The 26,587-nt window shown below is 40.6% G+C and overlaps 2 protein-coding genes across 13 annotated transcripts in view; one reads left to right on the top strand and one right to left on the bottom strand.

Annotated features, from left to right (window-relative positions):
* LOC135498617 (uncharacterized) overlaps window positions 1–26,587 on the bottom strand; it is a 138,978-nt gene that overhangs the window by 32,392 nt on the left and 79,999 nt on the right. The window lies entirely within an intron of this gene.
* LOC135499226 (uncharacterized) overlaps window positions 1–26,587 on the top strand; it is a 64,303-nt gene that overhangs the window by 2,639 nt on the left and 35,077 nt on the right. The window contains exons 3-7 of the mRNA XM_064789887.1: window positions 7,220–7,259; window positions 8,713–9,002; window positions 21,114–21,277; window positions 21,747–21,877; window positions 26,152–26,309. Of these exons, the coding sequence (XP_064645957.1) occupies window positions 7,220–7,259; window positions 8,713–9,002; window positions 21,114–21,277; window positions 21,747–21,877; window positions 26,152–26,309 (783 nt within the window). The remainder of the gene's footprint in view (window positions 1–7,219; window positions 7,260–8,712; window positions 9,003–21,113; window positions 21,278–21,746; window positions 21,878–26,151; window positions 26,310–26,587) is intronic.

Here is a 26,587-nt window from a genome sequence, read left to right as displayed (position 1 = left end):
GCTGGGGTCGGAGCGTCAAACAGTTTATCACTGACTAACCCTCTTGCTTTTGACGCATTTATGTAAATCAGACTTGCCAGTTTGGCAAAGTTTTGGTATCCGGAAACAATTGCGAATGTCGGTAATTGTTGATCGAATGAAGACCAGCATGAGCTAGCCAGGTCTAAGTGTCAATCATAAGAAGAACAGCGAAAGTATCCTGCGTCAGGCAAGAGTCAGCATCCAATCAACCACATGAAACCTTCCTGTACCTCTTTATCAAATCGAGTATAGACTAAACTTAAACTATCAAAACCAGCATTACTTGCCTTGGTCGGACCAATGTTATGTTATCCACTAATTAATACAAACATTTTTTAAATGATCACAACAAGTCTCAGTAATGCATTTGATATGAACATTACCCGTCATCAAGAGAGGTTGTGAGCTTGTCGTCATCGTCGTCGTCCGTTAGCAAGGCACGCGTTGTAGCTACTGGATTTATCAACTTGAAACTTCGTGCATATGTTCCACTATAAAATGACACCTTGCAGACTAAATTTCGGTTCGATTCGATGCCCGAAAACACAAAAATTGCTATCTCCCTAAGGGCCAGATCATCTCTAAATTATTATCATAGGTTCATATAATGACGGTACATGACATTTTATTACACATGTTCACTTTTCAAATTCACAGGGGTTGACTAGCGTTCATTGGCCGATGGTGGCACGTTCCGTAACTACTGGAGCTATTGACATGGAAGTTGGTTATATATTATACATATATATATATGTAGCCCTAGCTATTATCAAACCTCGCAGGCTGAATTTCGGTCTGGTTGCCAGGTAGCTAAAATTGTATAATCGGTATTTTCTATCATATCTGATAAATCGCCTGTGAGGGAGGTGAGCACAATGGCCTTGGTCATTTCATCTAAACGCAACCCCAGTGCATTGAGTCGCAATAAATATATCGTCCAATATATAAATTGGTGCAATCAGTAACACCAGTTCAGTTGAGATTGATAAACAAATGTGACTCGCTCTACCAAAACTAGGCGCTTGTCGCATCTGAACTTGACAGGTTGATACGGACTCGTTGTTCATTTCCCTATTGCAGACCTTTTGTGAAATGTGACCAAATCAGTTTGTAATAGATTTCACAAAAGGTCTACAATAGGGAAATGAACAACAAGTCTGTATCAACCTGTCAAGTTCAGATGCGACAAGCGCCTAGTTTTGGTAGAGCGGGTCACAAATACCAACAAGTGCCAAATCAAGTCTTATTTCATAAAACATAAAAGATCGGTAGAGTAGCAAAGTCGTAAAAAGATGAATCTCTCGGGATCAGTAACAGCAAACTATAAAATGTATACATACATCCTTTGAAGGACCTCCACGTGTACAGATTTTAAACCCACAATAAACACACCAACTCCCACCCTCCAGAGGGCTTAGTGAGATCTCGGGAAGTTGCCAATACAAGCAGGTAATCAGTGATCAAGTTCCCGTTTTGCGAGTTGTCACCAATTCGCATCGGGAGTGGTCGCCAATTCAGGCGAAAACCCCCTCGGAACTCAAGGATTCGACTATGTCATGGAGATGCCACGGCATCCGACAATCAGTCGAATGTACAGCTTTTTATGAATTAAGAAATGTGCGATATCATGCTTGGTCTTTATACCGATTGTTAAAGTGTTTGGCTATATAGGTTTCCTTTAAGGATCTCGTAAAAAAATTGACATTTAGCGACTAGTCACTCTTGCTGCCTAAAGCCGAAGGCGGGTATGAGCTTCCAATTATAACTTTTAGCACTTTTGAGTTCCCCTCAGGCAGTTGTTTAGAATCTAGGTAAAAAAGCAATGGAAAAAAAGCCCGTTGCCTTTATTACTTGTTGCCTTTTTCAACGGGCTTTTTTTCCTTGTCATTTTTCCGTTGCTTTTTTTACCGTATACCAGTTGATTATGTAGCCAATGAGCTGCATGAGAAGTAATCACCAATTTAGTTATTTTTTACCACATTCAGCTAGTCTTCATAAATACTTCTGTCACAACTGGATCTCTTTAATCCCCAAAAGCGACCGAACGGGTTTTTTCTAACACATAAGAAGTCGGACGAGCTTTTTGTACCACATTATCGTTAGATCTTTATTGACGTACATACATGTACATGTTGAGGCGTTTCCCCTGAGCTTCTTGCTCTTAATTAAAGAACATCACTCTGGTAGTACAATTGCTGAACTAAACGATGAGCTGCTGCTTCCATTTTGAACCAACCGGATGAGCACGCAAATTGCAATATTTTTCACTGTACGACTGGCAACACTTTTTTCCATGATTAATAAAAAACAAGAGGCCCAAGGGCCTGGCGCTCAGCTGAAATGGATAGGTGAAGGCAAGGGTCAAGTGTGTGTCGGTACCGTTATTATGAGGCAACGAAGAATATAAAGAGTTGGTTAACAAAATGAACTTTATTGGTGCGGCAGATATTTGATGCCTTTCGGCAGATATTGAAGCGCCTTGCGGCAGATATTTGTTGCCTTGCGGCAGATATTTGATAACGCTCTCCAGGAATGGAAAGCAGTAAAACGAGTAAGCACACCTTACTCTGAATGTGGGAACAGCAAGTGCTTTCCTGGACTTGAAATGTGCCAACGACTCCTCTTGCAATAACCAACAACAGTTAATCTGTAAAATGAAATGGCCAGGGCCATTGTGCTCACCTCATGTGGAGGAAAGATGGATAAAGAGCATGGTATTGTGTCATGTAGTGTTAGGTTTGATGTAGGTCCAAGCAATTACAATTTCCCCTAAATGGCCAATTTACAGTACATTCGACCTCTGTGACCTTGAAAAGTAGGTCAAATCAAAGAAGACCCGGGTGACACATTGAATGGTTGTTAGAATTAGATGTACCTATGATATAAAATTGGTGCCAATCGGGCAAGTCATTACTGGGAATAATGGCATTTTGAAGAATTTAGGATTTGGCCCCCTCCCTGGAGGCCAAACGGCAAATCAGATCGCACCAAACTTCGGTACCTAAGATCACCTGACCAAGGGGTACATGTGTACTTAATTTGTGATCAATAGTCATTGCACTTAAGAAACGTGCCATAGTTACGGCCTGACAGCGAATTTACGCCATTTGACCACTGTGACCTTGACAAGAAGGTCAAATTAAAAACCTGTGTGACATATACTGTATGGTGGTTAGATGTACCCATGATATCAAATTGGTGGCAATCGGGCAAGAAGTTAAGGAATAATCACATTTTTAAGGTTTTTGGATTTTGCCCCCTGGTGGTCAAGTGGTGAATCATATTGGACCAAACTTCGGTCCCTGAGATCACCTGACTAAGGGGTAAATGTGTACCAAATTTGGTATCAATAGTCATTGCAGTTTAGAAACGTGCCATCGTTACATCCTAACGGCCAATTTACACCATTTGACCTCTGTGACCTTGAAAAGGAGGTCAAATCAAAAACCCGGAGGATATATGATGCACCTTTGCTAGAAGTACCTACCATATTTTTTTCAAAATTTCCCGACTACTATTAAGGGAGATATTGCATATTTTCACTTTTAACGTTTGGCCCCCTGGTGGCCAAACCATGAAATGAATCGGACCGAAACTTGGTCTCCAAGGTGTCATTACATAAGGGTACATGTGTACCAAGTTTCAACTCAATAGCTCTAACAGTTACGAAACGTGCCCTGCTAACGGACGACGGACGACGACGACGACGACGACGACGACGACGGACGACGGACGCCACGGTATGGGATAAGCTCACCTCTGCTAAGAGGTGAGCTAAAAAGAGAAGAGAAATTAACACTGACTGAATAAAAAAGGGTGACATAGACGGGGAAATGTACACCACCGGATACAGTCTGTGCTTGATCAGGCATCGGTCAGATGATATCCTGAACAAGGCATCTATGGAAGCAAATCCAGAAAGAGACTTAACCTTCGAAGGGCACACTTATCACTCAGTGAAAAGTCAGTCCTGGGGGTTGTTTTCCAATTCAAAATAAAAGTGTAACCTCTTTGAATTAGTCTCACAGACTGAACCATAACACTCAACAGCCAACCGTGCCCACGTGATGTGAGCCGTGAGCGAGTGGTGTACTACATTTTGAAAATTGTCTATCATGTAACAGAACAGGATCTAGTGGACTTAATGATGAGGTACTATCAAATAAGGTGTCCATCAAATGAATCATGAGGGCCTGTTGAGTTATACTCTAAGCCTGCACAGCGCAGTGTACAGACAGTACAGGATTGCCAACCAAAAACATGAGCATTGCTGCGTAAGGAAACTGCAGTGGAATTCATACTACGATGTCATAGGCCTAATGTGACTTTCAAAATAATTGTAAACAAACGTAAATGGCGAGATTTGTTGACCGTCCCAAAATGGCCGACGGCGAATTCTCCGGTCGCTAGCGCAGTCCATAAACAAGCATCAATTTTACCAACTTTGGGTGCAAGCTTGGTCATAAAAGTTACAGAACTGTTAGAAATACATCTAAACAACATATATATACAGTTAAAAGTGCATAAAAATCCCGTTTCAACCTCCGGGCGCTACCTTTTTTTCTCCGCCACACGCCGGGCCCTACCGGTCGTTATTTAGTGCGACCGCCACCAGAGTGTTTATCACGATCTTTCGCCGTTTTAATTGCGCGTTTTAGGTAGATTAATCAATTATTACATGCATGCATTATATATCAACGAAATGATAATTGCGTAGGCTATTTGAAACTAAGTTCAGATGTCATTTTCGATCTTTGAATTGAATTTAGGCGAGTGATTTTTGACACCCGGTCGACATATCAGGACTTGCAAAATTCACGCGAGATCGCTTGCATCATCGGCACGTTTGAAAACCGAATTTCACAAATTCCACAAATATTTATCACATACCATATGTATCACCACAAAGGTAACTCTCTAGACTATTTGAAACCAAGTTCAGATACTTATTTTCACAAAAATTCGAAGCTATGCAAGCGATTTTTCAGTGGTAGAGATCGACGGAAACAAATTTTTCGCTCTAAAATGACATGAGACGAGCACCAACTTCCGCTGATTTGTGCACAAAATTTCCGGAATATTATAAAAAACTATTGATAAATCTGAATTATATAGACTCTTTTCAGTACCTAAACAAATTTCAGGTACATGGTCATGTTGATTAAAAGAGTATCAACCGATTGAACATGAGAAAGTTCACTCACCTTCATTGAAGCAGCGACTACCGCCATTTTTAAATGGTGGCATCTCTTCTATCGATCGGCCAATCAGCGGCACTGCTTGCAAAAAAGTTAAGCCACCGCCAAATTTGAAATCGCCAAAATTCAGGCAATGTGCCTGCAGCGTCAACTGGCGGTGAAAACAATATTAATTCCATTAAAAGTAAAAAATGAAAAAATATTTAAAAATATTCAGCCACATTTGAAAACAATATTTGCTCTGTGGACCGAGGTAAAAAGGGAAAGAAATCTAAACGCGAAATGACCTCATTCTCTTAATACAGGTCGGATCGCGCCGATTTTTCGTTTTTTGAGTTCACCTTGGGCAACTCCTAATTTAGCACCGTCAACGAAGTGGCTAGGCCTTCCCGGTCAGAAATGTCCAATTTTGTCCACAGATGGGTCCCTAGATGGATGGATTGCAGGACGGACACCATTTGAACAGCTATACTACTAGCTCCGCTGACTTTGTCAGCTGAGCTAAAAATGGAACAATCAGTTTGTGCCAACTTTCCCGAAGTCACCTGCTCATCATTTTCTGGAACGATTCCAATCTCTAGCACTGCAGCTTAAACTCACGATGTCGGGAACATTTTCATTCTCAAGTACTGCTATTTAACTCACATACACCCGTACATATAGACGTTGTTATGACACGATCAATGGAGAGTGAAAGTATTATTGATCAACCGATAAGACAGTGAATAAGATGGTAGGAGCACAAATCCCCCCGGCCAGCCCGCCTCTGAAAGACTCGATCAAACCACTCTTGACTCCAAGTTTTTCGTGCCTGATTATGTGCATGGCCATTCATGACCAGAAATATCAGAGGGTTGTAATGCTTTTTCAACAGAATTATACCATATATTTGTAAAGGTGACGGCAAATTATAATCGACTGCACACCTTTTTGTGGATAACCATAGTATTCAAATTAAATGTGCAAAATGAGTCGGAAAATAATAAAGCCGATTTTTGTGAATGCTGTTAATGATGGAAAACTAGTAAGCTTGTAACTGTCTTTGTCGGATCGCAACAAGTTTTTTTAAGTCGACCTGGAAGAAAATGTTCTGTCAATTTCAAAGACGTGGTTCAGCTCTCAGAAATGAAAAGCCATCTGTATTACCAGAATTTTTATTTAATCAGGGGTTTTCAAGTTCTCGTGCAGCATGTGGTGAAAATGAGCCATATAATAATTAAACGGAGTATTCACGCATGCAATATCAGGAAATGGATTTTTCGTTTACAGCGTCGTCATTGACCTCCATTGGTTTGCGCTAATTTCAGTTGTTCATTCTCAAATTAGTGGATAACTGTAAGATTCGAAAATCATCTTCAGAAATAGCAGAAGTCCACGACCATAACGACTTGTAGTTGGCGAAGTAAGATATGCGATCGATCAGATGTGGCCCACACTTTTAGTGAATTAATTTAAGGATAATAAAACGTGTTAGGAATGGGCGGTCAGTGAATCGCGGTGGTACAACCAAGGTGATATGGAAGTCACTTGATATTCATATCACTGCAATTTTGCAGATTGCTGATGACGTCTAAACAATTAAATTGAATGATAAAATTAAGATATAGTTCTAACGCCAAAGACAGTCTACGTGTTCGTTCAGTTTATAGTGCACCAAAGCGTCTGATGAAACGTTGAAGCCTTGCACTGGATATGCAGCAAAGAATAGCAAACCACGTTGATCCAATCAGAATCGTAATATTCATTAATTCAGAACAGTAAAAACAAAATAAGTCTAGCTGACATTGTCATCGTAAGTAATTTTTGTAATCAAATGTGCGTGACTTCTGATGCTGAAAAAGGAAAATTAATTAATACTGGGTTATCGGACCGTACATGAAATATTTAATCATATTTACACCCTAATTCTAAAATAGTTGCTTCTATCATCACAAGCTTCAATTTCAATCAACAATCTCATGTCAAATCGTTTAATATAAATATCGAATATCTGTTTTCAGGTGGATCCTGGAAGAATCCGACGCGATAGATTGCGGGAAGGTAAGAACATGAATGGGGATCGAATGGGATGAATACACCGCAGAATTTGATACTACGTTGCAAGTACAAATGCCTACTTTGTCTTCTTGGTATTGCCCGCGCGTGAATGGAATACGGTTTTCAGCATGAAATCCCATGTCTAGGTAAACGTTGAAAGCTAGGGGATGTGGAGCTTCACCTGGGCCCGGTAAAACACTGATAGGGTTAACATATAGGTTGACAAGAATACGTATATTGGCGACCGATCAAAATCCGTTGTCGGACGAATTGTACTCTACCGCTAAGTATGTGAAGTTACAGCTAGCTGATTTAAAGTCCAGTTGTACGGTGTCCCATAGAGGACATGCGTTTATTTTCAATAGAATAGAAAATGTTTCTTTTTACAATGCGTTTTTTTCTCTCGAATTACAACCGCCGTCGGATTTATTTCTCACCGCCGAAAAAATAATTTCCACCGCCGGGTAAAAAATAATAATTCCCACCACCGCGGTGGAAATTAATATCGACCGCGGTGGAAATTAATATCGACCGCGGTGGAAATTAATATCGACCGCGGTGGAAATTAATATCGACCGCGGTGGAAATTAATATCCACCGCGGTGGTGGAAATAATATCCACCGCGGTGGAAATAATATCCACCGCGGTATACGGCGGTTGTAATTCGAGAGAAAAAAACGCATTGTAAAAAGAAAAATTTTCTATTATATTGAAAATAAACGCATGTCCTCTATGGGACACCGTACAGTTGGCTGTCGCGTTTGGGCGTAATTAATACTCGGTTGATTATTCCACAATGCATCAGGTTTTTTCACTTCCTGTCTTAACAAGATGTTATTATTTTGACATTATCCTCGTCTCAAGTCATTGTGCGTATCCACAAATTCCTAACCCATGGTTGGATTGTAGTTACGTTTTCAACGCTAACTGGGGTGATCTAACATCCAAAAATCACGAGATCTCGCAGGGAGGCGGAAGTTTCAATATACCAGGATGATTTGTTATCAACACTTCGGGTTCTTCAGCACGAACGACTTAAATTTTGGATTTCTTTCTAGGTCTGCGTTTTATAACCGAACATGATTTTTTCTCAGTAACCATATTGTAACAAAATTGTGTGCGTTTAAAAAAATCCATTTGAATGCTGGCACATTTAGTAGACGAAGCTAACTGAGTTTTACATTTTATACTGAGTCAAGCTATTTCTCGACAATTCGGGTGAAATGTTCGGGTTTTTTTCTTGTGTCCATCTACTAAATGTACATAGCACACATGAGAAGTTTTCAGAAACAAAATATGGTCTATTCAGCACGCCACCACACTGACCCCCCCCCCCCTCATGCAGCGTTGATTCAGCCTTGTTTTAAGAAAAATGCCCAATCATGATCATATGTGGCTAAAACCACATCACATAATCGTTTACTGAATATTCATAGATGAATACTATTATTTCAGTCCGTGATGAAAAAATAGCCAACGATGAAACCAGGTTAAAGTGTATCGAAAAGCAACTTCCTGGCGAAGAATCGAAGAAAACCGACATTAAGAAGAGGCTTGACGAAGCTAATACGCTTTCCATTCGCCTTCGAGCGCGTAAAGATGGTCAAAAAGGGCAGCCAACCCAAATAGACGATGATATAGAACAAAACCGTATCAAGCTAAAAGGACTTCAAGAGGAGCTAAAAAGACAGTCCGATATCGTTGCTAAGATATTGGATGAACAGACCAGAATAAGGAAGCGTTTGGTGAGTACACAACATTGGTAGAGGTCTGTATTTTTCAGGAATGCTACTCTGCTTTCGGGGAAGCAATTTCCAAGATGGCCGAAAATTCCAAGTTGAGACAAGACCACCATTGAATATTCATGATTTGGAGGATGCAGACCTATCAATTAGACGCGAGTAAGATTTAAACTGTCAAGTGCATATTTGGAAAGGTATTGAAAAGATATTTTGTGTTGCAAGTCTACAGATATAAAGAAATTATTTGATAAAAAAATTAATTTTGAAATTTGCTTACTTGGCAATAGGGGGCGAGTTTCCAGATTTTTCTGCCAGTTGGCTGAAAAGAGTTGAAATATCAACGTCTGTCTAATTTGTCGATTATCAAAAAAATTTCGTGGTCAACTACCAGCTTACTTATCACCATTTACCTGCCAGACTATCATATCAAAATTTCAGATTCACAACCCCACGCAGTATTTGATGCGTCGCGGTCAAACATTGACAATTGAACTGCTAAAAGGCTTTAAAAATCAACGGTGGTCTTGTCTCCATTTAAGACCACCATTGAATATTCATAGGTTGGAGGTTCCAGACCTATCAATTAGACGCGAGTATGTTTTTAACTGTCCAGTGCTTATTTAGAGAGGTATTGAAATTATATTTGCTGTGGCAAGTCTACAGATATAAAGAAATTATTTGATAAAAAAAGTTAATTTTGAATGTTGGTAACTTGGCAATAGGGGGCGTGTTTTGAGATTTTTCTGCCAGTTGGCTGAATAGAGTGGAAATATCAACGTCTGTCCAATTTGTCGATTATCAAAAAAAATTCGTGGCTTTTCACCATTTACTTGCCAGACTGTCCGGAATATCATATCAAAATTTCAGATTCACAACCCCACGCAGTATTTGATGCGTCGCAGTCAAACATTGACAATTTAACTGCTAAAAGGCTTAAAACATCAATGGTCGTCTTGTCTCAATTACCCGGCAGCCTGCTCTCGATAGTGCTGTTTGGTCTTGGATCATGGCTGCCTCAAAAAAAAATTCGGTCAATTTTTTTTTATTAACTGTGTCCGTCTGGTAGCATTGCGAGCATGACAATCATACGCACTAAATTTTGAAGGACATTACGTCGCGTGTTGTGCCATCCTGCCTGGAAAAACACTCAGTCTCCGCGGTGCCTCTGTCGGACGTTGGGCACTTTAGCGAGTCACGGCGCATGCATGTAAAAAGCTGGTAAGGAAAATTCGTTTGTTAATGAATCCATTCGTCTCGAAAGTGCAAAAAACGCAACGATTATCGATTCAATTATCCGAGTATGTCCAGCCACACAGCGGGTAACTCTGTGATGCACGCGAAAAATCAAACCATGCTTGTTTTTTAAAATTTGTCTGCTATATCCAAGGACAAACGGGCGGTGCTTTTTCCTTTATGTGTGATGCAAATCATCCTTGAAGATAAATCTTATTACCTGATGAAAACAACAATATTTCATTGGAGGACTCAACAACACAATATATTTTCCAGCCTTATTGAATAACGTTATCCTTTCATCGGACATGCAAGCTTGACAAGCGGGAAGGCCCGCTAAATTCTTGGCAATCATGGAGTTGATTCTCCAGGGGGGTGATTCTTAGATTTTGTTGTGTTTGTTTTGCTATTTATTAGGTTTAGCTTTTTGTTCGGTTTGTGTGTATTTGAGACGGTTTTGATGTACCGGTTTTGATAATTATGCATGATGTACATGCAAGCATCACCTAGCATGGATCTAGCTGGGGGTGCTCACCATTGATCGTGAGGCAAGGTACGTAGCTCAATGACGCTGAGCAACACTGCTCAACTGGCCGTGAGCAGCTGGCGAGTTTTCTTTCTACAGGATGGCAGCTACGATGACGTCACAAATTTCCGACTTGTATTTTCTAGCAAATAAATTACAAAGTAGAGAGAATAGCTTGAAAAAAAATCGTCGCCCAGGGTGGGATTCGAGCCGGTGATTTATACGGCGCGGTAGGCAAACGCTCTACACATCACTGGGTTAGCCCCCTTCAATCGATTTTTTTCTCTAAATAAAATACACATATACTTTTAATAGTACGCACATATAGTGCTAACCCTACCCCAAATCCTACCCCGAGCTATAACCCTCACCGTAACCTTCCCGGGAAGGGGGACCCAAATCTTTTGCTATGATGATTACTAGTTACTGTATAATGCCTATGGTGTTTTGACTCAACTTAATGACCGTGGACAAAAACTGTGAGTCAGAAGGACCCGGGAGAAGGACCAGTCAGGTGCCATCTTGACTTTGATATTTGAAATGTGAAAGATTATATTAATTTGCTCAAAACTTAAATGTGTTTTTGCATAACTTCAGCCTATAAATATTACCGCACTCGTACGAAACTTATCAAGAGGAAAGTAATGACAAGTACAAGTATCCCCGACCTTTGACTTGTCTTTTAATATTTCCGATGAAATAAAAAGGACACAAACACAGACCTTAAAAACTTCCTTATCAGGCTAACTCAGTGTAGTCAACAGTGTTAGGATTCGGACAGTGTCAGCAAATCACTGTGCGCTATGGTTACTGAAGCGGCTAGCAGACAACACCAAATAAATTGAAAGCACACGCAGATCAGATTCAACCGCAAGTATTTTCTGTTCTATGGCACTCGACGTAGATATGCTGGTTGGTATTTCTAGATGATAGCTTAAAAAACACCTGTTAATAGGTTTTTATTGATGAAGCTTTCCTGAATGAGTAGATAAATCGGTGTTTTGTAGCTCTGAGCCAAATTAACGGCACAATTGTTGGGGATTATTGCACGGGCTATGTTGTGAAGCATGTACATCAAAATAGGAAGATGTGATAACAAGCACTTGGCTCTAAGTATTTCATAACGTGACTGAAAAAGTTAGTTATAGCTGACATACTGTCCGCTATGGTTACATGTGTTTATGGTGTAACCATAGCGGACAGTCACATAGGTGCACAAACATAACCGGAGCGGACAATCTGTCGTATATTTTTGCATTTTAAGGTGCCGGATTATGTTACCAAAATAGGCGGGGCATCGTGACTTAAACATTCAATTACCAGGTATCACGAAGTTTTGACTCCATCCAAATAGCTAGATGTATGTTTGATAAGTAAGAAGCACAAAAGATTCTAAAAGATGCCTCTTAATTTGGCTACTAATACAAATGTATTGCTGACAAAATTCAACTTCCTACTGTCCTTTTCTGGAACATTGTATTCAGAAGTTGACAGTTGCATTCACATCGGATACACTTTGGTTTTCACGTAACACTCAGTGTTAGTAACAGAGATTATTTTTCAATTTTCAAAAGGTAACTTGAAAAAACCCCGAAAATTCGAAATTTGCGCGTTTAGACGACTAATTAGCAATTAATTTATTAAACGTGACCTAAATTGCAAAAGTTCTCTGTTACGAGATTCAGAGAGTTATTCTTCGTTGATTCCAAGTGTTAATTGGTGTATCGGACAACGGAACTTGGCGTGATTAGCCTGTTTGTGTTGAAAATACCGATGTTATCATATCAGTAATGGTCCAAATTAAACGCCATTTATCATACGCTTTTATCATACGCAAAATTCCTTCAGTATTCCAGATTTCTTCATTAGGAGTAATCGGTAATCCGTCATGGCTAGGAGCAATTCAGTTCGTACAGTGCCTTGTTGCTGATGAGGCTTTTCGGCCAGCTGTGACATGTGATGGTGCGAAGGTGTGTGCGGTGGCAAGCATCCAGCGTATCTAGCATGGCTTTAGGTATTTATACGGCCCCAGCTATTGCAGTTGTAGAGTATGATGGATACGCAGTAGGCTTTGTAGAGGTGGAGTCTTGTCTTCAGTGGGATCTTAGTTCGTCTGTTCCACAGTTTCCGCGGTGTATGGAATACAGTGATGCCTTGTATGCAGCAGGATGTGGTTTTTGCTGTGCCACACAGTAAGGAGCCCAGGGTCTTGTTCCTGCGCCAGCTCTCATTGTCGCGGAGAATCTTCCCGTGTGGATCTTGTTCAGTGGGTTCCGCAAGGTATACATGGCTGAACTCCGTCTTTGTCTCGATCATGAACAGGCTGTTGTATTTCAGTCTCTCTGCTGCTACTGACTTGAGTTGGTGCAGGGGTTCCTTTTCTTCGTCCAGGAAGTCAACATCATCTGCATACTCCATTTCGAGTTGCATACCCAGACTGGAGACCGGAGGGTTAGGTCTGGTGAAACTTTCTCGGATGAGAGAGCAGCATGCAGCAGCAAGGTAGTAGGTGAAAAGGACAGGTGATAGGCTGACGCCTTGAGGGGAGCCAAATGTGGTCTCGAATGAGTCAAACAGCACGTTATCTACCCGGACTCTGAGCTTTGTCCCTGCTAGCAGTGATCGGGCAAGTCCCAGTTTGTCATCGTTGCAGCCTGCTAGTACCAGGACATCTATGACGCGTTTTCGTCTGATGGTGTCGATAGATCGTGACATGTCGATGCCCATCTTATGGAAGTCCGGTGTCCTTGTCATCACCACTGATGTCAGTATGCGTTGGGCCCTTACGATGTCTACGCAGCTCCTGCCTCTTTTGAAACCACTCTAGTAGGGTCCGATGATGAAGCAGAACATGAAGTTTATGCCCTGAATGAGCATACTCATTATCATAGCCTCGTTTACAAGTACGAAGTATTTTCCCGCGAATATACAAAAATGCTTGGCTCCTTGCCAGTTAAATAACATGTGACTATACACAAAATAGAAAACTTTGATGGAAATTGTAAATCATTTTTGTATCTATCAGGGGAAAACAAGCTGATGATGATCAAGAAATCATTCATGAGAAATCGTTTTGTTGCTGAAGCTTGCATGACAAAGTTAATGCTAAACCTTTTCTTGCGCTCTACTGTGCCACCGTAGTTTTCTATTTAGACCAGCGATGACGTCATTTCTGGTGATTCCCTACGTTGTCCAATGAGCGCTTTTTAAAATGTGCCATTTGGTATTGTACAGTATGCAATGTATTTTTTTCAGCGCTGCCAGTTGCCGAACAGAATGCCGTACTCCCTCAATTTCCAATCAATTTTTATGGGAGTGACATTATTGTATTGCTTAGAATGTCTACTTTTTACTCATGAAAGAATTGTAGAACTAAAACTTAATAGGCGAACAGAATCATACCGATTCACTGCACATACTGTGGGAATTCTCCACTTCAAAATACATCGGCGATGTCATCGCGAACAGAGCATGCACTTCCGATATCGTTTTCACAGAAATGTGGCCAAATTTTCAAGAACTAATTTCTGAAAGTAGTCCCTAAAGACCTTATGACTACCACTGAAATGAACTAGTGATAATATCGCCTACCAGACTACTACTTTTTAAGCAGAAAATTGGGTTCCTTCCCACGGTACGACCGTAGTACCAGCCCGTAGGCGTAGCGGGCCATCGTCATCGAGCTGAGTACTCATTGAGCTCCAAGATTATTGCACATGGCGTAAACAACATGCCGCCATTTTGTCGGTATTTCGCAGGCCGCTTATAATGCACCTTCTCAATTAAAACCAACATAATAAGGCCTTACATCGTTGATTGAATAGGAACACCACACAAAACACAATAAAGTGGGGGTACAATCGATTACGAAGCTGAAGTGAACAGTGATTTATTCCTGGAGCTACTGCTGCTTTGTTGTGTAGCTGCCATGTTTTGAGAACTGGCAAATAGGAGACTTCATTGATGGCTGACGTCATCGGGCGGGAATTTGAATCGGCAGAAATAATTAAAAGGCAGGTAGCGCCCTCTCCTGTTAAAATTTTGAACTTTTTCTCAATAAAATAGTTTTTCAAGAATTTTATCTTAATATTAAAGCATATTTCCACTAATTCTGCTGCTCTTAGGCCGATATAGGCCAGTTTCCTTCATGCGCTCTCACTCGCAGAAAGTAGGTCGAATGGCGACAAATTTTGTTTTGAAAGTAGAGTTTGACCAGAAGTATCCAGAAATGCAAAATTGAAGTCTCTAGGTCTTACGGTTACAAAATGTGCACCATGGGTTTAACGGACGGACGGACGGACCGACGGACGGACAGACGGACGCCACTGAGCAGCTTATTTGACAAGCTCGAGCTAAAAATACATTTTAAAAAGCGTGATGTTGTAGGTCTTGGGGGCAAGTCTTCACAAATATTTCGGAGCAAATTAGAGTGTGTCATAGAAGGAATGTTAAATAATTTTCTTACACATTTCCGCCAGACAACGCAGAATCTTTCTATTTTTCCGGGGGTAAAGTTCCAGATCACACATCCTTATTATGCCATTGCGAAGGACTTGAATAACTTATATTTTGTTGCTGAATAGCAATGACCAAATTGAGCAACCAAAATATTTACTCACAAATATAAAACATTAATGGCGTTGTCAAGGTTTCTGACGTCATCATCTTCACCAATAATGTGACCAAGATGAGTGGCCCATAGTATTACATTAATCACTTGATCCGCCCATACAAATGGGGGGGGGGGGGGATACACAAGTTGACTTTTTGTGGGATTAAAAATGACCTGACATTCAACTGAGAATGCCGAACATATCTGTAAGAGCTTACGCGTCACATGCCTAGTCGGGGACAATATGACTACATCATCGGCGTATGCAAGTACTCCCATGAACAGATTTCCTATATAGCAACCGTAACCGGAATATTTTAGGCTTGATAAAAATTCGTCAGTGTAAATACAAAAAAGTAGAGGAGAAAGGACGCCCTCTTTCTTAACACCATTTTGCACTCCAAAATTTCTACTTCTGATGAGTGGCCCATAGTATTACATTTTAATCACTTGATCCGCCCATACAAATGGGGGGGGGGATACACAAGTTGACTTTTTGTGGGATTAAAAATGACCTGACATTCAACTGAGAAAATTTCTACTTCTGTGACCGTTCCATGTTACATTAACTCTTTGGTCTGTATACATGATAGCAAAGAACCTAGCTACGATCGGACAACAACCTTTTTTCAGTAATAACTTGAATAATTTAATATAATTCACTCTGTCAAATGCCTTACTAGCATCTAACAAGAGGCCCAAGGGCCTGGCGCTCAGCTGAGTTGTTGCTGCGTTGTTCGTATATATAACATTACTCGTCAAACTCTACTAAACTAAGGACTCAAAGCCTAAGGATATTAGCTTCTGGATGTGTAACAGTGAATTACGGTAGACTGGCAATCTACTTCAAGCAAGCTCCACCCTTGCAATGTGTGCGCAAACAGATAACCTAACCTATATTGGACCATCAATTCTACACACAGCAACATGATTCATCCTCAGCTGTTACCATGATGATGATGATGATGATCCTTTTCGCAAATTGGTCGTCTTCTGTCTTTCTTCCATACTTCAGTGCCACCGGATGTAGTCTGCCCTTGTGGAGGGATCCTTTCAGCACCGGGACACAAGAATCCATGCGAATTGAATCACATGGAGAGACTAGCCCAATCACCCGCTTTTGGCTGGGTAGAAATGGGTAAATCTCGCAGACTGGACCTTAAACTCTACTGCCGACGTGTGAGGCCGGTCTGACAGATGAGTAAGTGGGGTCCACCTAATGCAGAAGGCACCAGTTTCCCTAACTAAAAGGGTAACATTAACAAAATGCTCTACCCAACTCTATTATTGCCTAAAGGCCTGTGTACACTAGTAAAATATTAGCAACATTTTTACATTTCCAGTTGCAACAAATGTTGCAAAAATGTTGCGTAGTGTGTACAGAGCAAAACGCGTCTTACAACATGTTGTAAAATTGTTGCAAATTAAATGCAATGCAATTCTTTGTTGCATGTTGTAAAAATGTTGCAAACTCTTCAGCCAATCAGAAATAGGATTTGCGTCATGTGATCTACCGGAGTTCATGTGACTTGAACAAGAAGCAGGTATAGCAACTCTCAAGTGAGTGTCTTGCTTCGTAGGGTGATGAAACCTTTTCTAGAAGTTTTTGTATGACGGCTTGTCAGTCAGCCGCAACTCCTTTAGGCTGCGTATCCATAGGCTGTTCCGTGCCCTGCACAACATTCCCTTTTTACCGCCTGGCACGCCACACGGACAATGAACCTTCGTTGGTGTTATTGATCGTTCCCATAGGTTATGCCGTGTCACATTGCGGGCATATATGCACTGTGGATTGGGAATATAGGCCCATATTAGGATTGAACATGTCTATTCTTTTGCGAGTGAACAACACGGAAGCAATGTCTGAGGCGAAATTAATTCAAGAGGTTCATCAACGGGAACTACTCTGGGACCCCGAAACTGATGATTATCATAACAAGCACGAACCTGTAATTTGTTGCTTAAAAGTCAGGTTTTATATACATGTACATGTCAATTTGATGTTGCAAGTGAAAATACAAGTTATTTGTATTTTCATTTTCAATATTCATAAGAAATTGTCTTCTGAAATAATGACAGCGTGCGGATAAACGCGATTGACCGCTGCGAAATGAGGACTACAAAGGCCTACATGACCAAAAAGGAATATCCAATGGAGACTCAGGGCATAGTGCCAGGTCACAAGGCTGTTACGCCATAACGCCACACTACACAAGGGCATACCCTATGGATACGCGGCCTTAACAGGCAGTGGTATGCCCCATCATCCACCCTCATTTTGATCCAGGGCCTGGTCCATATTCTCTTTGGTTATTTCGCCGCCTCTTCCGTCTCTCAACAATGACAGCTAAAATTGCTGCAGAAGCACTCAAAACACATCTTCTCTCCTTGGAATCATCCATTTTCCCTCCAAAATACCTATTTCCCTTTGTTCCCACTAAAAAGTTTGCAACAATTTACCAACATGTTGTAAAAATGTTGCTAATTTGTTGCAATTTTGTTGCTAGTGAACACAGGGCCTTGAAGGGCTTGTTGCAAAATTGTTGTAAAAATGTTGGTAAAATGTTGGTAAAATGTTGGTAAAATGTTGGTAAAATGTTGGTAAAATGTTGGTAAAATGTTGGTAAAATGTTGGTAAAATGTTGCTAATATTTTACTAGTGTACACCCTGCTTAAGTCAAGTGAAACTCTTAACAAACCTTAGCAGAATGCCACCATTGAAATGTTGATAATAATGATAGCAAGTAAAAACTTTAAACAGATAGACTTGATTTTTTTAACCAACTGCCACATGCGGTTTTCTTTATTTAGTAAATTTTGAGGTAAGTATTACAGAATGAAATACTTGAATACTAGAATTGCCTGGCTCTTCTGATGATTGCACTGGTGAACACCGAAGTCGATGGGATGTGCAAAGTCATAGCTCGATCCTCTCTCTTGGTCATCTTTGAGATGTGGTCACCAAATATGTTCAAATGCAGCTGCAGATCATTCCTGTCCTGCAAAACATGATGAGGAGATAACATTTTAATTTTGATAATAGGTAAGCTAGCCAAGTTTTATATCAAAATACAAGGCCAACAACAACTGATAAGGCGCTAGGGCCGAATGATCAAGGAAGTTCATTGATATGATAGGGAATACATTGTGATAAGAGTGATGAATCGGCCCCGTTTGAAGCATTGTGCTATGTACAGTGTGCAAGTGTCAGTGTGTATCAGCTATCGCATTTATTGTTTGTTGACATTTCAAATCGCCGGAGTCGATCCTCAATTACACTGTTTATGTACATTGGCAACCTTACCCGATGATATCAGAACGATGTTTATTATTGTCTTGCTTATTCACATTAGTTCTGCTATGTGACAAGAGTTATTTGTTGAGAAATCCATGATTTAAAGCCGGACTTTGACATCGTTTCTCAGACCAACCAAGCTTCATTTCGCAGATCGTTTTTCAACGAACGTCGACGAACTATGTCAAATTAATCACATCCAATTAAACAATCCAAGCCTTCCCTAATGTCATCAACATGCAATAACACAAGCAGCCAAATATTATCGCCTATGAAATTGTGAATTTAATGAGAACTTACCTCTGAATTGACAGAACGCGATCTATTCCATAGCATGGTCTCCTTACGTCTGAACTGCGCAGACTCGAGACGTGACGTTCGCTGCACGTGTGATTGGACGTGGGATAACTCGCGCGAAATTTAAAATGCTCTTCTTGGGGGGTGCTCACTAAATTGCGCCAGTAACACCACCTGGTGAGAAATTCATGAACTACGCCTATTGATAATGAAAGAGAAAGCTTTGCTCTATAAAATTAGATTTGATTCATGATCCCCAACTGAGAAATCAGCTGCTGGAAAAGTTTTTGGAAAATTTCGCTCGGTGCCACCTAGTGGCCAAACCGCTCATCCTGCCGGACCCAAATTTGCTCTATTCAGGAGTCCTGAAGGGTCTCAACGCCTCAGAGGGAAAATCTATCGCCTATCCGCCATAGTTTTGAAACGTGCCTGTTTAACGGACAGACAGACAGACAGACCCTCAGACAGACAGACAGACAGACAGACAGACGGACACTCATTCTACCATTTACTCATATGAATAGCTCAGCTTTTCAGCTGAGCTAAAAACATGGAATAAACACCAGTCCCTTTGTTTCTATAGTATTAAATCGTCTCCTTAATGACAAAAGTGCATTGAGTAGTGGACATTTACTTCTTAAACCCGAATTGTAAGTCACAAGATGAGAAAATATTTTCGTTTTTTGACATAAAAATGTGATCTAACACCTTCCTACAATACTGCTGAGAGTAATCCCTCTATTATTGTCAGAGTCTTTCAGCGATTTTCTTTTTATCTTTCGGAACAGGAAATTTGGTCGATTCTTTAAACCCTGAGGTACATATGCATGGGTTAACATAGCTGTGAATACTTTCGCTAGACATTCTTTGAACTTGTCACTACTATGAATTAAATGGTCTGTATAGATCTTATGGTTACCTCTATGTTTACCCTTGTTAAGTAGTCCAATTGCCTTATGGATTTCACCTACAGTGACCACATGATCATCATGTCCACACGGGACATGATGGTGTTAATTAACTATTTGCGATTCAATGTCATCGAGGAGGGCCGTCATATCCTACTCACGATATGATACACTCGTTAATAATGTGTTGTATTTCTCAGCAAATATATCAGCAATATTACCCTTGTCTGTCTTACCGTCTACAATATTTGCATAACTCGATGTTTTACCTTTCGTTTTATTTAACCTTGAACAAAAAGACCGACTATTCGATTCAAGAAGACGTTCAGCTAAACATTTAACTGGTGAGCCAACGAGAAACAAGATTAACATTTCAAATTTTAAAACGGCTCGTAACTGGTAAGCTAATGAGAACATTAAATTCAAAACTAATTATTTTTGGCTTTAACTTAAACTGAATACTCGACTAATGCTAGAATGACACTTAAAATGCTACACGAGCATAGCACCACCCAACAAAATAAGGTGCGGTTGGTTAGGGTGAAAAATAAACTGTGCTACCCCGGCCGGCAAGCTGTACAAACAGAGTGAAAACTATGCTACTGACCCGGAACTCATTTCTCCGGCAGACCACTCCAACTTCATCGGTTGGAATGCACAAAGTCTAAGTGCAACAGGTTCACCAGTGCAGTGCACGGACCGGCGTGCATTCACTGCAGCCATGCAACACAACCGCGTGGCTAACTTGGAAGGGGCTCAATTCTGAACTTCTCTGGCTTGTCAAAAGGAATTTCCACTTCTCAAACTGCTTCAACGGTTTACTAAAATCTTCACTCCAACTAGTTTCTTCACCTCGATCACGTTACGTTCTTGTACTTGTTGTCCGTATTTGCGTCATAGAATACTCATAAACCCGGAGCTCTAAAATTGTATGACCGCCATCCATGAGCCTCGTTTTCGCCTCCAACCTTGAGCCTCAATTTCGCCACGACACCAACTTTTTCCGTATAACAGGGACTTATTCAACCGGCACCTATATATCATGTACATACTTAGTCTTACATGAACGTAAAAGGGAGAAAAGGCAACCAAATTGAATCCACTTGGCATCCACCCTAGCCAGGTGTGGGGCCCCATTCCCTCCCTGTCTACTGCGCTGGATGCTTGTCTCTTGCATGGATTATTTTGATAAACCTTATACCCAGGCCAATTTTTTAGTTTCGCCTCTCTACCACATGTATAGGATGAAGAGACAAAGAAGGACGAAGCCCTTTGTATCTACCTTAGTGCTTCCATTGATGACGACCAATATCAAAAGCTAGATTTTGATGAGGTGCTCACTAGCTTGATTGGGCCGGAGACAAAAACTACCAGAACGATCACTGACCTTTGGAATATCTTAAAGAGGTAGGCTAAAAGCACGAGATAAATGTAAGAAAATAGCTATTTAAGTTTTCTTGGACATCGTATGGTTTGACAAAAGTTGAACCAGGGACATGCAGTCAAAGTCATCATTTCAATAGTCATCATGTTATAATCATTTTTACACTGGAGAGGCGAGGTCAACATTTCCCCCATTTGATCTTGCATGTTGTCAAAAAACGCATCAATTAATCCTGGCAATTATCGCGCAAAATATGAATTACAAATACCTTCAATTTTTTTAAACTCCAAAGTTGGAGTGATGACTCATCCAGGTACCCTCTGCTCCTGCATAGTTCCATAATTCCTGGCAGTGTACACTATATGAACCTATTCTTGTTGTGTCCAAGAGCAAATAATAAGGTGACCTGCGCATGCATGGTTTTAATAGCGGTGACATCTGACAATACCTGCATCTGTTTTCACATTACAAGTACTTTTATTTCCTTTTCAGAAGTGGTAAAATAGAGATTGCCGATTACGATTGCCTAAGTGGGTGGCTGATATACTTTAGTGATATATTTGATGCGAGCCACATGATAGATGAAATAAACGAAACAGAAGATGCCATTTTGGACCCATACGGTATGTGAATCCCAAAAAGAGACAAACTCCTCCTACGGGCAGTACGTTTTTTTTCATTCACTTGTTTATAATTAAGGAGTGTCGATCTCATCAACACAAACAGCAATAGTGAAGAAGTTTAGTTTTATCGTTTTTTCGAACTTGTTTTTACAATTTTTTTGGAGGGTTACTGTAGCAGGGCTAAAACGTCGGCTGGTTTGACGTGTTAACTACAGTAGAACCTCCCGTAGTGGCCACCTCTCTATTAAGGACACCCTCTATATAAAGGACACTACTTTTGGTCCCAAATTTGGTGTTTCCATTCAATTTGACCTCTCTAATCAGGGAACCTCTCTATTAAGGACAGCACTTGTTAGTCCCGAGGGTGTCTTTAATAGAGAGGTTCTACTGTATAATGTATTACAGGCAATACCCAGTGCTGTGCCCCGGTCGCGCTTTTTTTTCCAAACGACATATCCATTGCAATTGTTATCACTATATTTGTAGTTCCTCTAGCACTTCTACTATAAAGAGGGTGCCGCGCGTATAATCATTTCGTAAATTGACTTAGAATAAGGATCTGTGTACTGCTATAGTATGGACAAATTTTCTATGGTTGGCAGCTGCCGCAGTGGGTAGAGCAGTTTGTTTAGCACCGCGAAGATCACTGGATCGAATCTCGCCTTACGCACTTTTTTTATGCAGTCTCTCTACATTCTTTGTTAACTTTTTGGTAGAAATCGTTATTAGTCCAAATGGAAATTATGCTTGGACCAAGGATGTGTCGTTTGGGAAAAAAAATGTCGCGCCTCTGTCGTTGAAGAGTAGATTGCTTACATGACGTATTCAGTCCAGCACGCATCGATTTTGAAACCCTTTGATGGCATTACCATGGAGGTCCATTTCCGTGTCACATAGACTTCACTTGATACAAATGAAATTAATTTTAAATGATGTGAATTTTTTTTTTAATTTGTGCTTTGATTGACCAATTGACTGATGCATTCCGTTCATGAATATTTGACGTATGGCGAAATTTTAAAATATGCTGTTGCTTTTATTTTTTAGCTCAGCTGACAAAGTCAGCGAAGCTGGTAATATTACTAAGGGAATGGTGTCCGTCCTTCCTGCCATCCTTCCATGTCAATTTTGGGCATTTTGTAACCGTAAGACCTAGGCACTTTGTTGACGCTGCTAAATTAGGAGTAGCCCAAGGGGAACTCAGAAACCAAAAATCAGCGCGATCCGACCTACATTCGGCGAATGAGGTCATCGGGAAGTTTAAACTTCTTTCCTTTATACCTCGGGCCACAGAGGAAATATTGTTTTCAAATCTGGCCGAATATTTTTTAATAATTTTTCATTTTGACTTGTAATGGAATTAGTTTAGTTTTCACCGCCAGTTGGCGCTACAGGCACATTTGACCGATTTTTGACGATTCAAAAGCCCGGGTTATGACGTATAGTTGCGCAGTTGTATTCTGCGCATTGAATTGGCCAGGGAACCAGGCTATATTTCAGCATACCCACTGTGACCAGTGTAAAGATGGAACAAGTAACCAATTTTCTGCTAAAAAGTAGTCAAGTAGGCGATATTATCACTAGTTCCTTTCAGTGGGTAGTAATAAGGTCTTAAGGGAATACTTTCAGAAATTAGTTCTTGAAATTTGGCCACAATTCTGTGAAAACGATATCGGAAGTGCACGCTCTGTTCGCGATGTATTTTGAAGTGGAGAATTCCCACAGTATGTGAAGTGAATCGGCATGATTCTGTTTGCATATTAGTTTTTAGTACTACGATTCTTACATGAGTAATGAAATGGCCAGGGCCATTGTGCTCACCTCATGTGGTGGAAAGATGGATAAAGAGCATGGTATTGTGTCATGTAGTGTTAGGTTTGATGTAGGTCCAAGCAATTACAATTTCCCCAAAATGGCCAATTTACAGTACATTCGACCTCTGTGACCTTGAAAAGTAGGTCAAATCAAAGAAGACCCGGGTGACTCATTGAATGGTTGTTAGAATTAGATGTACCTATGATATAAAATTGGTGCCAATCGGGCAAGTCATTACTAGGAATATTAATGGCATTTTGAAGAATTTAGGATTTGGCCCCCTCCCTGGAGGCCAAATGGCAAATCAGATCGCACCAAACTTCGGTACCTAAGATCACCTGACCAAGGGGTACATGTGTACTTAATTTGTGATCAATAGTCATTGCAGTTAAGAAACGTGCCATAGTTACGGCCTGACGGCGAATTTACGCCATTTGACCTCTGTGACCTTGACAAGAAGGTCAAATTAAAAACCTGTGTGACATATACTGTATGGTGGTTAGATGTACCCATGATATCAATTTGGTGGCAATCGGGCAAGAAGTTAAGGAATAATCACATTTTTAAGGTTTTTGGATTTTGCCCCCTGGTGGTCAAGTGGTGAATCATATTGGACCAAACTTCGGTCCCTGAGATCACCTGACTAAGGGGTAAATGTGTACCAAATTTGGTATCAATAGTCATTGCAGTTTAGAAACGTGCCATCGTTACATCCTAACGGCCAATTTACACCATTTGACCTCTGTGACCTTGAAAAGGAGGTCAAATCAAAAACCCGGAGGATATATGATGCACCTTTGCTAGAAGTACCTACCATATTTTTTTCAAAATTTCCCGACTATTATTAAGGGAGATATTGCATGTTTTCACTTTTAACGTTTGGCCCCCTGGTGGCCAAACCATGAAACGAATCGGACCGAAACTTGGTCTCCAAGGTGTCATTATATAAGGGTACATGTGTACCAAGTTTCAACTCAATAGCTCTAACAGTTACGAAACGTGCCCTGCTAACGGACGACGGACGACGACGGACGACGACGACGACGACGACGACGACGACGACGACGGACGACGGACGCCACGGTATGGGATAAGCTCACCTCTGCTAAGAGGTGAGCTAAAAAGTAGACGTTTTAAGCAACACATTAATGTTACTCCCATAAAAATTGATTGCAAATTGACGGAGCTACGGCATTCTGTTCGGCAATTGTCAGCGCTGATAAAATACATTGCATGCTAATGCATGCCAAATGGCACACTTTAAAAAGCGTTCATTGGACAACGTAGGGAATCACCAGAAATGACGTCATCGCTGGTCTAAATCTTTCTAATAAATAATATTAGAAGGGGGACGAATAAAGTCACACTTAGAGGCGTTGGATCGCCTTGAAATTTTGCATGAATGGTGGTGACACCTTACCCTGATGCAACGTCTTGGTTTTATTCAAAAATTTACTTCAGCGGAGCAGAAATGAGGGATTTTTAATCGGACACTGTCAATTCTCCTTACCACTCACATAAGCCTAGCCATTGCTGTTAAGTTATGCAGGGGCTTACTCAATTACCTGCACTCCCTGTGGGGTGAATTACATTACCTTTTGAACAGCTGGCTGTAGGGGGATGATTGGAACAGCCGGTATACCTGCTGACCTGCTGAACCCAGATGAATGATATTTTCAATCAACGATTGCAGGTCACCTGATTTTCGAGATTTCGCGGGAAATTGTAAACAAACGCAAGTGTGCAGTTCAAATGTAAACAAAAATGTATTTTTTTGTTACTTTTGGTTGCTGGACTTGGGTTTTCCCGCAGTTAGGAGCTGGGGTCGAATTGGTGGTCTATTGTTTATGGGTGCTGTTTTAGTCAGAGGTAGCCCTTGATTATGAAGGGATTTTCAAATATGAAAACGACCCTTTGTATTGTAAATCCAATCACCTGCAGGACAGGTCAATTTCTCTCAATAAAATTAATTTTGTTGACTCCTGTAATCTCTACCTTATCAAAAAAAAGACAGTGGTGTTAGTCCCAAACTGGTCATTTCTATTTATTTTGACCTCTGTTAAATCAGGATACCTCTCAATTACAGAGAGCATTTTGTATCCTTGTGCTGTACAACCCAGCCTGGACATACCACAGTTGTCCATGGAGAAGTCTCATCCTCTCTGACACTTCTTTTCTGTAAAGCTACCGATACAACATACTGAACTAGGGATATCTTCCGTTGCCTCCTGTAATATTTACATACCATGGCTGATTAGTTCAATCATATTTCATCCAGCTGGCAGCTCTGCATTGGAAATCCTAGTGGTATAACGTGTTCTCTTGACCTTCAAACAGTAGTATAAAGCTGATATTTACTACTTTACACCCTCAGTCCTAATATTAGGTCATCCAGCTGAGCGCCAGGCCCTTGGGCCTCTTGTTTAAACTTGACATGACTTTTATGATATTTATTACAGACACAAAGGAGAAGCGAAGCTTTTCGGATTATCAAAAGAGAAATAAGGATGTCCTCGGTAGAGGTGGTTTCGGCACAGTTCACTTGTACCAACATAACATGGAGGAGGAACAGATCGCGGTCAAGGAAATAACTTTCCAACCAAATGAAACAACCAAGGTTAGTTCAACGTCAGATAATCACTTTGAGCCATAGTGCGATTAGGATTAAGTGTAAAGGGAGTGCAAGTGTATTCTGTCGTTAAAAAGAGAAACATACATTCGTATTTCGAATTGACCTCTACATTTTACTTTGCATTGACCTACTTTGAGTAAAGTCGCTTGTAACTTTCTTCCACTTCATGAACATCCTGGAAGCGGCTTCTTTAATGCGCTACCGAATCGTTGTAATGTTTTTGATAACGAATTTACAAAACAGTTTTGGTAGGGCAAGCTAGA

The sequence above is a fragment of the Lineus longissimus genome, chromosome 14, assembly GCF_910592395.1.
Source record: "Lineus longissimus chromosome 14, tnLinLong1.2, whole genome shotgun sequence".
Classification (NCBI taxonomy): domain Eukaryota; kingdom Metazoa; phylum Nemertea; class Pilidiophora; order Heteronemertea; family Lineidae; genus Lineus; species Lineus longissimus.
This window is presented reverse-complemented; position numbering and strand designations above follow the sequence as displayed.